Genomic DNA, 16,524 nt, shown 5'->3' on the forward strand with positions numbered 1-16,524 from the left:
CTGTGGCGCTTTCACAGACAGGTTAGGATCGCATCGCACTGACATACTGCCTGGTTTTGAACTGCCCGTGAGAACAATGAATGAACATCAAGAGTCTGCCTGCTCCGGATTAAAACGAAATCTTTGTTTTTGCGGTCTACTTGTTTCTTTTGAGCACACCATGTTAAATGACTCTCGCATATCTCCGTGTCTGACAATCTCTGCCTGCAGCACTGGAACCGACTGGCGACTGGAACAGGCAGAATCGAATCGGATATTTGATTGGCTCAGTAGCATCACGTGTGATGATTTACAGCGCATGCATTGGTCTGTGAGCTTCCTGGCAGATTAAACCAGTAGCCTACCGTAAAGGGTAGAAAAGCATGTGCCGGCTCGGTGAAATGTAACAATTCTCAATGATTTGTAGGTTATAGGGCTCGGTCCGGATAGGACAGCGTCTGGGTCCGGATGCGGACCGGAGTCCGGACTTTGGGGATCGCTGGGCTAGGGGGATATGGGGGCTCAAGCAAAGGGGGTGGGCCTGGGGAAAGGGAGCTGTAGCCAGGGATAGGAAGGTCCTAAACCAGGGGTGGCCAAACTTTTTTGGTTGTGGGCCGCATACAGAAAAATATAAGGAGTTGCGGGCCAAACAATATTAAGCGCGGCAGTTTTCGCAGCAAAAAAACTTGATCAGAAAACCCTTGTGCCATCAAAAATTTAATTTCTACCTAAATAAATATATGACACATAGTTGATTGATGTGCTCAGCTATTACAATGGGTATTTCTGTATGTTTTCAAATTTTCTTTTCCTGTGCCAACAGGTTAAGACAGAGATAATTTAACATAACATTAGTATTAAACATTCATTCAGTATTAAACATGTTTAAAAATAAATAGACCAGGTCAGGGTACTCAAGTATAACCCATTTCAATGGGGTTTTTTATTTGATTTTATCCCCCTTAGTGCTAATTTACTTTTATTTATCCCGGTTGCTACTCCACCCTCTGCCGATCTGGGGAGAGCCGAAACTGGCTCCATGCTTCCTCCGAGACATGGGCAGTTAGCCAGCCGCTTCTTTTCACCTGACAGGGGAAGCTTCACTGGTAGGACATAGCACATGGGAGGATCACGCTATTCCAACCAGTTCCCCTCCCTCCGAACAGGCGCCCTTAATGACCAGGGGCCGGTTGCACCAACTGGTCTTAACTATGCTGGTCGTAGCAATGCGCGTCCATGTGAATTGCCAGGGAATGCACCCTGATTGGATGATGTTGCAAATAATGTGCCTCGCGACCTGCTTGGAGCACTGTGCCACTACGCTCTCTCAGCCACTACTGTAAAACACCCTCCCTCCTCTCACCCTCCCTCGCTCCGGGGGAAAAATGGCAGCGATTTAGCCAGAAAGACAGTCTGAATGAAATTGAATGTAACGTTCCCAATTCTATGTATTAACTTTAAAAAACTAACGGCAACATTTTGGAAGGCTAAGCCACACAACTAGTTAGTTATAATCTAACGTCGTGCTTTCAAAGACGGCGAACTGGCGGTGTTACGACGATGACGGTCAAAAAGGTCTCCGCGGAGATCTCTGTTACAGGCAGGCTCTACGCCTCCTCCTGACCAGGCGTAGGAGTTACGCCTGGTCGTAGTGAAAATAAGGCTTAAGCCGTCTTGGTGCAACCGGCGTAGCTGTTAGGTCGTAAAGTTACGACCAACTTAGCTTAAGACCAGTGTAAGACCAGTTGGTGCAACCGGCCCCAGAGGTTTTAAATTGCCGTTTTAAACTTTAACTCATTCATGGCCAAAGACGTCTTTGACGTGTTATCAGGAATAGCCCAGAGGGCCAATGACGTGTTTGACGTGTTTTTGTTTTTATTAGTACAGCGCGTAGTTCAAAGACTTCCCCAGCCTGTGACATGTTATCAGGTCCCTAGCCTCAAAGACAAGCCGACAACACGTTATCAAACACATACCGCAGCTGTTGTTTTGAAATGGAAGAGGAGGAGAAAACGGAGAAACGCTGCCTGTTGCATAGAGGAGAAACGCCATTGAAACACCCCTCGGCGCGCTGCGCTGGTCGCCTCTGCTGCAGGGCGAACCTGGATTGATTTGTTCGCGGTAGTCAAACCAACATGATCGATCCGGTTCCAGCGCCTGGTCCCAAAGCCAAGCCGACCCCGTTCCTGTGTCGCAGCATTCGTTCCAGCCCGAACGAGAGGAGGAAAACGATGCAGAGGCAGAGGAGGCTAGACGCTGATCTCAAACCAGTTTGGTGTTCCCCTCCTATGCTAATTTGCGGGGCGATCAGTAGTGTTCCCTGGGAAGAGGTGCGATCCAGCAGCAGCTGTGGACAGAACTCTCTCTCTGTGTGTGTGTGTGTGTGTGTGTCTGTCTGTCTGTGTGTCTGTCTGTGTGTCTGTCTGCACACTCACTCACACTGAGTAAACTGTATTGTTGAATGTAAAAAAAGCACTTCATGTAGGTATATATATATATATATATTTTTTTTTTTTTGTCATTTGTGTCATAACGAATAATATTTACATGTCTGATGTCAATACAGTTCAAAATAAAAGAATTGAGAGCGAGTTCTGCCTGAGATTGTGTCTTTTACAAAAATTGCCTTTTCTCCTGTTTGTCTTCTCAGAGAGACCTTTTTGGTGAAAACAGGGTGTATATAAATGGCTATAAGTAGAGTACAGAACATGCTAAAAGCTCACTTTTGTTTCCCTGGAACCCAGAGACGTACATCTTCATTTTGAGGTATTGCAAATCACTTTGGTGCTAATAGATAATTTACTGTGGGTCTTGAAAGATGACCAACAATTATGAAAATCTTTGGCCTGTGCTAAATATTGGCAGTCCTAAACTGGCCATGAATGAGTTAAAATGGAAAAACGGAAAAACGTTTTTAGCAAAAAAAAAAAAATTATTATTTATTTTTTTCTAAATTCATGGCGGGTCACTTAAAAACGGGCAGCGGGCCGCAGTTGGCCCGCGGGCCGTAGTTTGGCCACCCCTGTCCTAAACAGTCGGGATTCGATGGGTGAGTAGGGGGAGTGGTTAGGGGGGATGTCGGTGGTGGGAGGGGAGTGGTGAGGGTAGGGGAAAGGGGCCATGAAGGCTATGAAGGCCAGAGTCGGGGTTCGAAGGGTGGGTAGGGGAGTGGTTAGGGATATGTGGGTGGTGGTCGGAGGGTATTTTATTTATTTATTTAACCTGTATTTAACCAGATAAGTCAATTGAGAACCAACTCTCATTTACAATGACGATCTGGCCAAGAGGCAGAAACGGCAGGCAAGACCAAACAACACAACACAACAAAAATAATATACATTTAGTACAATAACAACACTAGAGAAAGTTAAAACCTCACAATATATACAACAATGATGTGCTATGGACCAGAGGAAGCAAATTGAAAGGCAGTTGCAAGATCATAAACTAACGTAGGTAGGTAGAGTTGGGGGTAGTCTCGCAGTAGCCAGTCTGGGGCTGGGCACCGCACCAAAAAAGTGTGACAGACATGAATTGACCAACCATGGACCTCCTTATTTGCGTGACGCAACTCGTGGGGCGGTACATTCTACACGATGCACGCAGATAGTTGGACTTCCGTTACAGCCCAGCCAATCAGAGGCTCCACTTTCCGTGCGGAAAACTCGGACATGCTGAGTCATAGGGTACGACCATTTTCCATGTGTAAAATGATTAGCCATGTCCGTCTCGTTGAGGAAACCCCGAAACATTGCCTAAAGTGCCATGAGGCTGAATGGCCACACCCACTGCGCTGTGGGCTTCAAGGTTTTTGTGCTTTTATGAGTCTGGACAGACATGGATGTAGACTGTATGAGTCTGGACACACATAGATGTAGACTGTATGAGTCTGGACACACATGGAGGTAGACTGTATGAGTCTGGACAGACATGGATGTAGACTGTATGAGTCTGGACAGACATGGATGTAGACTGTATGAGTCTGGACAGACATGGTGTAGACTGTATGAGTCTGGACAGACATGGATGTAGACTGTATGAGTCTGGACAGACATGGGTGTAGACTGTATGAGACTGGACAGACATGGATGTAGACTGTATGAGTCTGGACACACATGGATGTAGACTGTATGAGTCTGGACACACATGGATGTAGACTGTATGAGTCTGGACACACATGGAGGTAGACTGTATGAGTCTGGACACACATGGAGGTAGACTGTATGAGTCTGGACACACATGGATGTAGACTGTATGAGTCTGGACACACATGGATGTAGACTGTATGAGTCTGGACACACATGGATGTAGACTGTATGAGACTGGACAGACATGGATGTAGACTGTATGAGTCTGGACACACATGGATGTAGACTGTATGAGTCTGGACAGACATGGTGTAGACTGTATGAGTCTGGACAGACATGGATGTAGACTGTATGAGTCTGGACAGACATGGATGTAGACTGCTCACTTGACTTGTTGGCGGAGACATACAACCGCGAGGCGGTTATTTCTAGTTCTAGTCTGTTTCTATTTGCCCGTCTCAAACAGACTCAGGGATGCAAATTAGTCACCTTTAGGGGACAGTCACCCTAAATCTCACACATATCCGAAAACGCCAAAATTTTTGCATGCATTCATTTAGTTCAACAGTTTATTGAGAGTTGATTTGAGTTAAGTTGAGTCACCACAGTGATGTCACTCACAATGCAGTGACATCACTGGTGTGTGAGCTCATAGTTTCTATAATCTCCCTTTTTTGTTTTAACTCATTCTCTGCCAAAGACGTACCCGGACGTACTTTTAACAATGGCGTTCTGTGCCAAAGACGTACTCGGACGTACTTTCATGTTTTGGCTGTTTACATTACATCAGACACTTTCCCAGCCTGTGACATTGTTTCAAGTCAAACTGATAAAAGGAACCCGCTAGTTTAGTATTTATGGGTGGAGCCTGTGGTCGAAACAGAGTCCGATCCAGAGTTCTCGGCTGGCGACGATGGCAAGGAAGACGCCAGCGTTTTTGTTATTGCTCCACGACGGAGCGCCATGGCGACGAAGGCTCCCCTTCACAGCGTTTCCTCTTGCCAGCTCTCCCTCTCAAGGGAGAGTTCTGTCACACTCAAGGGAGGGGGAATCACATGGATACGTCAAACCGCGTCACACACCCGTCCCCAGCAACCAAGGCGAAACATGTGTCACATAAACATTTCAAAGTTTACAGCACTAACGTAGCTATTGTGTGATCTTCTGTGCTAACGTTAGTTATGAGAGGTAACGTGACAGCAGGTAACGTTACAGCACTCGTGTGTGTGTGTGTGTGTCACGTGTGTGTGTGTGTGTGTGTGTGTGTGTGTGAGAGAGAGAGAGAGAGAGAGAGAGAGTGTGTGAGTGTGACCACATAAGGGTTCGTTCCATTTGTTTATGCTTTTATCAAGCTAAGCTAAAAATCCACATGGCAACTGTAAAATACATTCTCTTATTTTTTATTTTTTATTTATTTATTTGGGAAAACAAATACTGTATATGTCTGATGTGTCACTGAGGCAAAAAATAAAAGGCTCAAAAGAGAGTTCTGCTTGAAACGGTGTCCTTCACTAAAAACCTCTTTATCTCATATTTCTGTCCCAAAGAGGGCATTTTTAGTGAAAACAAGCTAACTTCCACTGCTTGTAACTAAACAAGGAAACATGGGAGAGTTTCAGTTTTTTACAAGGGGTAAGAAGAGAGTCTCTGCTTTATTGTGAGATATGTTGTGTAATTTTATTCCTAGCACAGAATATTCTGTGGGTCCTGGAAGATCAGGAAATATGCTCAAAATCCTGGCACTGGGAGCACACAGAACGAAATGACCCTGGCAGAGAATGAGTTAATTACCACTGGCTCACTGACGTCCTTTGACGTACTGACCCAGTGTAATTAACAGAAAAAATTTAGATTTTGAGTGCTAGAAACGATCAAAGATAGTCCTTGCCCTTGCCCTTGCCCTTGCTCTTGCCCTTGCACTGGGTGTAAGATGGGTCCCTTGGAGTGTATTTCCTGAAGCCTTTTTAGGGTAAAGTTAGAGCTCAATGTTTGTGGTTCAAGCAATTGAAATTCAAGCAAGTCAATTGCTCAAAAAAGAAATCGCACCATTTCACTAAAATGTGGCGAGAACCCACCAATAACTGTGTACTTTCTTTTTTAAACAATTTGTTGAATTATCATTATCACTATTTAGGTTGCATGTTTTCTCGACGTTGATTGAGATTGAACCTTGGCCTGTTTTTAGGTGCCGATCATCAAGCTGACTGACCAGGAGACGGAGGTGAAAGTGGACATCAGCTTCAATGTGGAGACGGCAGTCAGAGCAGCACAGCTGATCAAGAGCTACCTCAAGGTGAGCCTGGAAAACTGTGCCCCCCCCCCCCCCCCCGCCCCGCCCCTTTCCCCACAAAAGTAACTGAGAACACACAGGTAACCACATTTTTGGGGGTCTCTCCGTCTGCCAGAGGTACACTGTCCTGCCGTACCTGATCTTTGTGCTGAAGCAGTTCCTACTGCAGAGGGACCTGAATGAAGTCTTCACTGGAGGCATCAGCTCTTACAGTCTCATACTGATGGCCATCAGCTTTCTGCAGGTACACATATGCTTTTACCTCAAAACCCACACGTCCGTTGGGCGTCCGGGTAGTGTAGCGCTAGATTCCCTGCCTACCAGCATGAGGGTCACGCCCCCGTGTTACCTCCGGCTTGGTCGGGCATCCATACAGGCACGATTGGCTGTGTCTGCGGTTGAGAAGCCGGATTGAGTGTATGTGTCCTGGTCGCTGCTGCACTAGCGCCTCCTCTGGGAACTCAGGGAACTGATGGGAATAGTGTGATCCTCCCACGTGCTACGTCCTGCCGGTGAAGCTCCCTGCTGTCAGGTGAAAAGAAGCAGCTGGCAACTGCGCATGTGCTGGAGGAAGCATGGTGCTAGTCTACGGCTCTCCCCAGAGGGTGGAGCAGCGACCGGGGCAACAAATTGGCCAAGTACAATTGGGGAGAAAATGGTGTCACTAATGTGTTCCCCCTGTCCTATCTGTCACAGTTACACCCGCGGATCGACACGCGGCGCACCAACATCAACCTGGGCATCCTGCTCATTGAGTTCTTTGAGCTATACGGCCGCGACTTCAACTACCTGAAGTCCGGCATCCGCGTGAAGAACGGAGGCCAATACCTGGACAAGGAGGACATGATGGAGGCCATGGGCAATGGAAACAGGCCATCCATGCTCTGTATAGAAGATCCACTACAGCCAGGTCAGATGGCTGGATGATTGTTATATGAATGAGTTGCTGTGATGAATGTGATGTTGGTTGTGCAGTATTCGCCAAGTTGTATTCGCTTATGTAGCGCTTATTTACTACTTACTTATTTACATTGTACATGTAATAAAATCAAGTTGATATGAGGTCAAGTTTTTAAGTGAGAGGAAAAATCATAATGTGAAACAAGCAGATTCTGCGGCACCCCTGCAAAGTTGTCATGGCACACCAGCATGCCAGGGTACCAGGGTACACACTTTGGGTGCCAGGGTACACACTTTGGGTGCCAGGGTACACACTTTGGGAACCTCCTTCCCTACAACACTGAATCGACGGGCTCAAATAGGAGAGAGCCATACTGTTCATTATTGAAGAAAGACAAATGACATTTCTTCACAGCACACCCCAAAAAACTTAAGATTACCCCCCCCCCCCTAAAATGAACAGAATCAGTTAGTCTACTTTTGGACACATACGGAGGCTCTGAGAAATGGCTTCACACAGTAGGCCGATGTGGAGCTCTGGGTGGGTTGCAAACTATGCAGTAAACATTCATTCGTTCCCTAAGGAAAAATTGCCCTTTTTTGCAAAAGCAAGTTCAGCAGCCTGCATAGCCACATTTCACACAAGCTTATATCCAGGTTGTAGTGTACTTTGCATCGTCCCCAGTTATTCTGGGTTGTAATCTTCCTGTGCTGTTTTCTCCTTCGGTCGTCTTCACAGGGAACGACGTGGGCAGGAGTTCGTACGGGATCCTGCAGGTCAAGCAGGTGTTTGACTTTGCCTACATGGTGCTGAGTCATGGCGTGTCTCCTCTGGCACGGGCCTACCCCAACAAAGAGTACGACAGGTCAGTTCCTCCTAGGGCTGCTCCATTATGGCCAAAATCATCACCATTATTTTTGACTGATATTGAGATCACACGATTGCGATTGCTCATTGACAAAATCCTGCATTTATTGAACTTGAAAATACTTGTATTTTTAATACTGAATTTATTTTCAATTTAAATACAATTTAACTGAGAAAATAAAGAAAAAAGAGTCAAACTTGCCTGAAATAGAAACATCAAACAAGTTGCAATGTACAATCTCTCTATAGCTGCTGCAGCTTCATATTTAGTGGTGCAGCCGCTTCTATAAGTGACATCGTGTGTCCATCTGTCCGTTTGAGCTGAGATGTAAACACGGGATTTGAGATGTGAGCACGGGATTTGAGCAGTGCACCCGAGATGTGTGCACGAGGGGAGGCAGAAAGTGGCTCAAAGCTGGTGAAACACACACGCATGCACACAGAGCGCCAGAGAGAAGGGAGAGGGGGCTGGGGAAGAAGGGTCCGACCTGCGCAAACCTGCACCACTTACTTCAACACCTAGGTGTGATTTATTTTAATTTTTTTTTACAATCCATGTCTGTGGGGGAACATGAAGATTAAAGTGGTAACTAACTGTCATGTAGGAAAAGTGCAGATCTCAATGACAAAAACGAAGAAGAAAAAATAAATAACAGTTAGGCAGCTAAAGCACTACAAAGTCATTTGTTGGGTCATGACACTGAAGATATCCTCTAATAAATTCAGCAAGCGGAGAATCATTCAATTAGGAAACGTTGACATTGATGCACGGATATTTTAAAAGACAATGAACCAGAAAAGGAAATGGAGAGGCTTTTTCACACAGTAATCAATCACATCAACCAATCACATATTTGACAGTAACACAGTGGGGGCTGGCATACAAAGAATTTTGAGCTCGGCAGAAGGGTTACAGTAAGCCTTTTATCCTTACAAGGAATTTCACCTCCTACATGTTATTTTAGAAGTTACATCAGTCATGTTTTAGCCTTTCTTTGTGTTTTTGGTTTTTCATCATTTTGGCTTCATCTCCTGTTCTGGACTGTGCTCTCCTCTCTGACCTTCATCTCCTGTTCTGGACTGTGCTCTCCTCTCTGACCTTCATCTCCTGTTCTGGACTGTGCTCTCCTCTCTGACCTTCATCTCCTGTTCTGGACTGTGCTCTCCTCTCTGACCTTCATCTCCTGTTCTGGACTGTGCTCTCCTCTCTGTTCTGGACTGTGCCCTCCTCTCTGACCTTCATCTCCTGTTCTGGACTGTGCTCTCCTCTCTGTTCTGGACTGTGCTCTCCTCTCTGTTCTGGACTGTGCTCTCCTCTCTGTTCTGGACTGTGCTCTCCTCTCTGTTCTGGAATGTGCTCTCCTCTCTGTTCTGGAATGTGCTCTCCTCTCTGTTCTGGACTGTGCTCTCCTCTCTGTTCTGGACTGTGCTCTCCTCTCTGTTCTGGACTGTGCTCTCCTCTCTGTTCTGGACTGTGCTCTCCTCTCTGTTCTGGACTGTGCTCTCCTCTCTGTTCTGGACTGTGCTCTCCTCTCTGTTCTGGACTGTGCTCTCCTCTCTGTTCTGGACTGTGCTCTCCTCTCTGTTCTGGACTGTGCTCTCCTCTCTGACCTTCATCTCCTGTTCTGGACTGTGCTCTCCTCTCTGTTCTGGACTGTGCTCCTCTCTGACCTTGCAGCACTTTGGGACGCATCATCAAGGTCAGCCCAGAAGTGTTGGCCTATAGGGACTGGACCATCAAGAAGTGGGGTGCCAAGCAGTACGCCAAGCTGGAGAACCACGGTAACTTTGTGTTCATATTAAACATGTGTGCTGGGCTTCAATGACATTCAAATTGATTGGACCTGGCTAAAATGTTGTGAAGTTTTGTCTGTGAGCCATTCCCAAACATCGCCATGAGCTCCAGAAAGTTGATATGATCGCACTGGAGACTTTGGTCCCAGTGGCCGCCGTCTTCTGTAAGGATTTACTTGAGGGGATTGCGAACACTCCCATTGCTAATGCCCCCTTCTGATGACAGCCACAAATACCTACCACATCTAAGCCAGACCGTGACAGTAGTATCAATATTTTTGGGTTCGATCCGCCCACCTAGGGCTGGGCAATATGGCCTCTAAATAATATCTCAATATTTTTAGGCTATATCGCGATACACAATATATATCTGGATATTTTGAAATCTCCTCTAAACCACTTGATAAATGCTGGATTTAACCCTTTTGATGCATACAATGACACCAGTATGATGATTCTAGTAGTGCCTGCAACATACTGTAAGTCTGCATTAAAACATTCTTGTTCAGGGTCCAAGCATATTTTTTGCCAGCCAAAATAATAAATTGCCTTTTGCGGTCACATATATCCAAATATATACATAAATATACTATCACTAAAAATTAATTCATGAATACTTAATTAATGTGAACATAAACACTAATGCCAATGGCACTAATAGCACGACACTAAGACGATCATTAATAGAGTACGGCAGGAATGAGTCCGGAAAACAGAGTTCTTCACTGTTTTCGCCTATGGGATTTTTGAATGGGTTTTTGGCGCGATGCTTAAAATAAGGTCTGTGGTGAACGCAAGATTATTCAAACGCGAACCAGTGTTCAGCAGGTTAATCTTCACACATGAGGACCACTTTTATGAGTTTTGAAGCTTTTACGTGCCGTTAAAAGGGCGCTAGCTAGCAAACGGCTAAATGAGACGACACTGTTGAGTCGATGATTATACGTCATCACGCCGAAGGGCGAACATGGCTCTTTCCCTCGTCTCACCATTCAGTCAGACAGCTATTGGCCACTCGCTTTTTCAAACTAGATTTATTCGTATTTTCCAATTGTAGTTTTACCGTAGTCGTATACATTCTAGGTATGAAAAAATAGATACCGCCCAAGCCTATTAGCCGTACAAACACACTTGAGTCAGGCTAATTGTAGAGTACTAGAAAATAGTAGACTTGGCTTGCTAGCGCTACATTAAGAGGAAAACAGACGCACTATATCAGTGCACAGCAGTGCACACACTATCACACACAAACTATTGTGACCGTAATGTTAAAACCTAACCTCGCGTCACCAGGCTCTCTGAGGAGAGAGACCCCAACACTCAGTCCCGCCCAGCCGCCCCATTAGCCAATAGCATTTTAGAGAAACGTGATGTACCTCTAGACTGACCAATCAGAAGCTGTTAAAGACGAGCAATACTAGCAAGTTAGTTTGTCACACCACGTTTGGAGCTGTTTGACAGTGTTACCAAACTATAAAGTGACAGGTCAATATTCTTAACGTATGCTCATTATAACTCTGGGGATTTAACCCGGGGCTACAATTAATTGCGTCGGGAGATAATTTACAGGACAGTGTCGTGCAGATTTTAATTTGCAGGTTTTTGATGAATAATAGTTGTCAGTTGGTTTATAGTTATGTTTAATAAACTTCTTTATTTTATTCGCGTGTGTGTCTCTAAGTGATTGCTAACTAATTGGATGCATGTTCCCCATCCCACACATCGACATATAAAATTATTTTTCATATTTATATATCTCAATGGTCCCACACACTGCTCTCTGTCAGCTCACAGTTGAATTTGGCTGTGGTGACGTGGAAGCATATGTGACAGTGTGTAGTTCTGGAATAGCTTAGCATGAGCTTTTTACTTCTAGGGCTCGCATTTACACTTCAAAACTCATGAAAGTGGTCCTCACGTGTGAAGATTATCCTGCTGAACACTGGTTCGCGCTTGAATAAGCTTGCGTTAACCACAGACCTTATTTTAAGCATCACACCAAAAACCCATTCAAAAATCTCATAGGCAGAAACAGTGAAGAACCCGGAAGTCCGGGACTTCCGCATTGCGACTACAAAAATACGTCATCCCTGCGGTACTCTATTGTAGTACATTTACAGTAATAGGCTAAATACTAACACTAATTTTAACTACAAAATGTTAGTAAGCTAACATTACTAATGCTAAGACAATACTAACAGAGAGAGAGAGAAAGAGTATAGCTGTTGTAACCGGGAAGAGGGAGGAAAGGGTTAATTTTTTCCAGTTAGAGAGAGAGAGAGGGAGGGAGTTTGGTCAAGCAAGCATGCATCAAAGCAAGCCGACACACAGAGGGATTGGTCGCACACTGTCGGCTGTTTAGGCTGAAAAGAACGTACTGTAGTTCCCAATGCGATTCAACTACCGGTATGCTGTTCTCTGCTGAGACTGTGTGGGTGGGACCTGTGTGTGTGTCTGTGAAAGCGGAGCGGAGCCTCCGCTCGTTCAAAGACTCTGACTGTTTTCCTCAGAGACCCATAAATGTCATAAAATCATCGAAAATAGCCAACAGATATGTTGTGTTTAATTGAGCATATTTAATGCGTTTAATGTACATACAAAGAACTGCCACAATCAGACTTTTGAAACACGCATTTAAAGAAACGCGATGTGTTTCTCCCTGGAGTTGAGGCCTCTCGCGACTCGCTTCCTCAAATGCTGTCCGAATCTCAGCACTCTGCAACGGTCTAGTTGCGCTGGAATGTTGCAGAGCTTTCTGGAGCCCAAGAGCGAGAGACAGTCACTGGGTTGGCAAATGCAGAATGACACAGCGCATACGCGAGTAACGTCTCAGATTTGCTTTTGCTTGCTTTTTTGCTTTTATCCCTTTATGACGGGATATGGTAGTCAGTTTTGAGCCCTAAGCACCGCCCACTTCAACCCCAGCCTCTGCAAACAGTGAAAAGAGGGAAATGGCAATATTTAGGATCTGGGTTGAAACTAATGTCTCCTACTTTCTGAGGCTTACAATTAGTCACATAAGACCCTAAATGACATAGTTGGAAGGTTTTGGTGCATTTTGCTTGCCAGGGTCTTTAACACTTTAAGTGCCACGGCCCTTGGGCAAAAGGTTGCTTGCTGTGCCACATAGGCCGCAATGCATTTTAAAACAGTCATATAATTTCTTTAATAATTACTATGTAAACACTGAACACGCACAAATAACGATGAGACTCTCTTCTATCACCTGCAAAAAAAAGTTTATTGATCCCATTTTCCGTTCTTTAGTTATGAGCCGGAGAAGATAGCTTGATTGAACGAAAAAAAGAGCTTTTTTTCTACGAGCTGAGATAATGAGCCTTTTGTGAAATTAAACATTTCAAGCACATCACTGACTCTGAAGCTAATTTTCTGATGTAGTCACACCTCAAAAATAATTTCCTTCAATAAAACAGTGAAGGCAAGGGAATTTTGTTTGGAAGAATAATATTTTTAGCTGAAACCAGCAGGGCTGGCGCCTGCATGCGCTGCTGGTTGCAGCTTCTTGCTGATCTTTTGCTGCTGGTGGGCATCGGATATTCTGGCTTGCGTTTGCCAACCCTGTCCTGCTGTCTGGGTCTGTGTTGTGTACTTGGCTCTGCGTGCCCACCTCCCCCCCTCCTCCTCCCCCCCCCCCCCCCCCCCCCCCGTTGTGGGAGGAGTGTCTCTCTGCTCTGCTGTTTTCTCTGCCTGTGCTCAGCACTGAAAAAGTCCGCTAGATCCTGCTTTTTTACAGCCGCGTGTACCAGCTCCCATGCTTCAAGTTGAGAATAATAACAAATCCACGGCTGATCATGCAAATGGGTGTTGCAGCGGACACGGAGGCTGTTGCAGCGGACACCGAGGTGCTCAATTGTGATAGCAGATTGGCTGCTGCAGGGGCACAGCTAAACGTTGCTTCAATGAAGCAGCTGCATACGGACGGATGCGATGCGATTTCCTGCTTTTCCCCAACGACATGGGGACTTCTTCTGTGTGTTTCACTCCACGTTCTCTCATCTGGAGAGCGCTGTCGCCACCTAAGGGTTCTGTAAAATAGGTTAGACACATTCAATACCTCTGATATTGTAAGAGGCGATGTAAGAGGCATAGATCGACACCCCCCCGTCAAAAAAAAAAATTCGAGTTATTGACGCCATTTGGCGTCGCTGGCACTCTACGGTAAATTTCTAATGACGCCATATGGCGTCGCTGGCACTGAATGTGTTAACTATGTAGTTGTGTTTGGTCCTAGGCATAGAGACCTGTGAGCAGGACCTTGCCAGCTTGATGCTGGCTTCCATGGAGGATCAGAGGGACTCGTCCTCCCCCCTTAGTGCCGACTCCCCCTCGCCCTCTCCTGTCTCCCTCCCCAGTCCCCAGCACCACTCCTCCTCTGCATCGTCATCATCATCATCGCTCTCCTCCTGCTCTGGAAGCGACATAGTAAGAAGACCGAAGAATATTACTGATATCCTATTTTGTTGTTTGTTCAATGCCTCTGTTGTTTTATCATTTAAAGTCTGCATCAGTGATCCATTGCTTGTGTTTTATGATTTATTAAAGTGGAATATTACTAGCAATGTGGATTTTTCTGCTTCTTCAGTCTGTGCTAATTGGTTAATATCTGTGTGTGAATTGATGTTTTCCAGGAGTCCGATTCTCCTCCCAGCGGTAACACTGCTATCCACCTTCATGCCCTCAGCCTGGCCTCTGTCCCTTTAGTCATGCAGATGGCTCCTGACCTCAGGGCCACACATCCAGCTGCTGCCCCACAGGTCAGTTTGACTTCTTCACAGGTTGCATAGGAGCATGGACTTGCTAGCTAAGCTATGCTATGCAGTTTCTGTGCAAAAGGACACACATTTATTAACATTTGTGATGTGATCTTGTCACTTAAAGCCCCAATATGTAACTTTTTTGAAGCTGTACAACTGCTTCTATAAGTGACACTTTGTGTGTAGTCACCTGAAAAGTGACCTGGGCGAATCCATACAGGAGCACGGGATGTCGTCTTGCAAGATCATGCGAGTGATGTCAAACAACTGGAAGTGATGTCACGCAATTGCTCGACTGTGATGTCATCAGGCAGTCGTGATGTCATCAGTGATGTCACTCGAGCAATTTTCTTCTTTTTTAGTTGAAATTGGTTAAGTGGTGTCGGACTCGGTATGTCTGCACCGCTTACTTCAGCACCTGGGTGTGATTTTCTTAACCTTTTAACAGCTTTTAAATAATTTTGATGGTACACTCACTGCCTTGTAATATGGAGAATGGCACCTCTATCATTCTCTGTGTCCTGAACGCCTGTTTCCTGCAGCATGCAAATTTGGAGGTTCTGCCCCAGAGCGTGTCAAGTTGCCTGGAACTTTTAACTCCATTTCCTGCACAGCTCCTTCATCGTGCATCCCTAAACTATGTGTGTGTTTTCTTTTTGCATACATTGTTAAATAGTAACCAGGGCTGTGATCTAAGATAGAAATTCATTTCAGCTTGACTTTAAAACAAATATCTAATTTCTGCTCTTACGGGTTCTGTCCAGGTCCGGATGTCCCTCCCAGGAAACATAGCCATCCCCTCCCTCCCCGACTATCAGTTTTACCATGAGAATCTGCCTTCCATCACCGCTGTCCACCGCCAGACGTCCCAGCCTGCGCACGTGTCCCAGCACGCCGACCCCACCGGCCCCCTATGCGAGCTGCAGCACCCTCAGGCAGGTGGGAGGGGCCAGAGCCACGGCGTCACCGCCAGACCCAACCACCACGACAACGCCAGACCCAACCACCACGACGTCACCGCCAGACCCAACCACCACGACAACGCCAGACCCAACCACCACGACAACGCCAGACCCAACCACCACGACAACGCCAGACCCAACCACCACGACGTCACCGCCAGACCCAACCACCACGACAACGCCAGACCCAACCACCACGACAACGCCCCCGTGGAGCCGCCCCCTTTCAGCTTCAAGCACAACCAAGGCGGCAACCTGCAAGGTCCCAGCCACTCTCCAGCTCACTTCAGCCTCCAAGGCCACTTTGCCTCCCAGGGGCAAAACAACCCGGCGCCTGGCTTCAGGAATCAGCAGCAGTACCACCGTAACCCGTGGCAACACAGGAAGCGGGACAGCCTTCCCCCTCTCAGCACATACACACAGAGCAGATGAAACGCTGGTTTGACTCGATCAACTTGACTCTTATTGCTGAAGGCCTTAAAAAGTGCAACTGGACTCTTACTTTCAAACTCCCTCACTGATTCTCAATACACCGGTCATTGTGGGAGGCCCTCAGTGAACCACTGTCATTGTCCTTGAAGGTCCAAGTCGATGAGGATTGTCTGCTAATATTGTGGAAAGGCACTAAGCAATGCTTCTCAGCTCTTAACAGTTGAAGGTCCTGAGGTATTCAACTTCATGATGACTGTAAAAGGACTAAACAGTCTTAACTGACTTGTTTCTGTTGTCAGTTGATGGGCACAAGCTCACATATAGCTCATTGGAGGGCAATCGGAAGCCATGGGCCTTTTTCTCCAGCAGCCATTTTTTGTCTAAAAGGCAGGAAGTAACACAGGTGCAAGCAAAACACAATGAGGGTTTCCAACTT

The 16,524-nt window shown here is 46.0% G+C and overlaps 1 protein-coding gene across 1 annotated transcript in view; it reads left to right on the plus strand.

The window, feature by feature from the left end:
• LOC310791252 (terminal nucleotidyltransferase 4A-like) overlaps positions 1–16,088 on the plus strand; it is a gene marked incomplete at its 3' end in the record, with an annotated part of 33,480 nt that extends 17,392 nt beyond the window's left edge. Inside the window, exons 5-12 of the mRNA XM_083652932.1 lie at positions 6,253–6,360; positions 6,473–6,601; positions 7,054–7,267; positions 7,997–8,123; positions 9,804–9,907; positions 14,172–14,362; positions 14,569–14,694; positions 15,459–16,088. Coding sequence (XP_083509058.1) covers positions 6,253–6,360; positions 6,473–6,601; positions 7,054–7,267; positions 7,997–8,123; positions 9,804–9,907; positions 14,172–14,362; positions 14,569–14,694; positions 15,459–16,088 — 1,629 coding nt within the window. The remainder of the gene's footprint in view (positions 1–6,252; positions 6,361–6,472; positions 6,602–7,053; positions 7,268–7,996; positions 8,124–9,803; positions 9,908–14,171; positions 14,363–14,568; positions 14,695–15,458) is intronic.
• Between the last annotated feature and the right edge of the window lie 436 nt (positions 16,089–16,524).

The sequence above is a fragment of the Poromitra crassiceps genome, assembly GCF_964638095.1.
Source record: "Poromitra crassiceps genome assembly, chromosome: 1".
In the NCBI taxonomy this organism is placed as follows: domain Eukaryota; kingdom Metazoa; phylum Chordata; class Actinopteri; order Beryciformes; family Melamphaidae; genus Poromitra; species Poromitra crassiceps.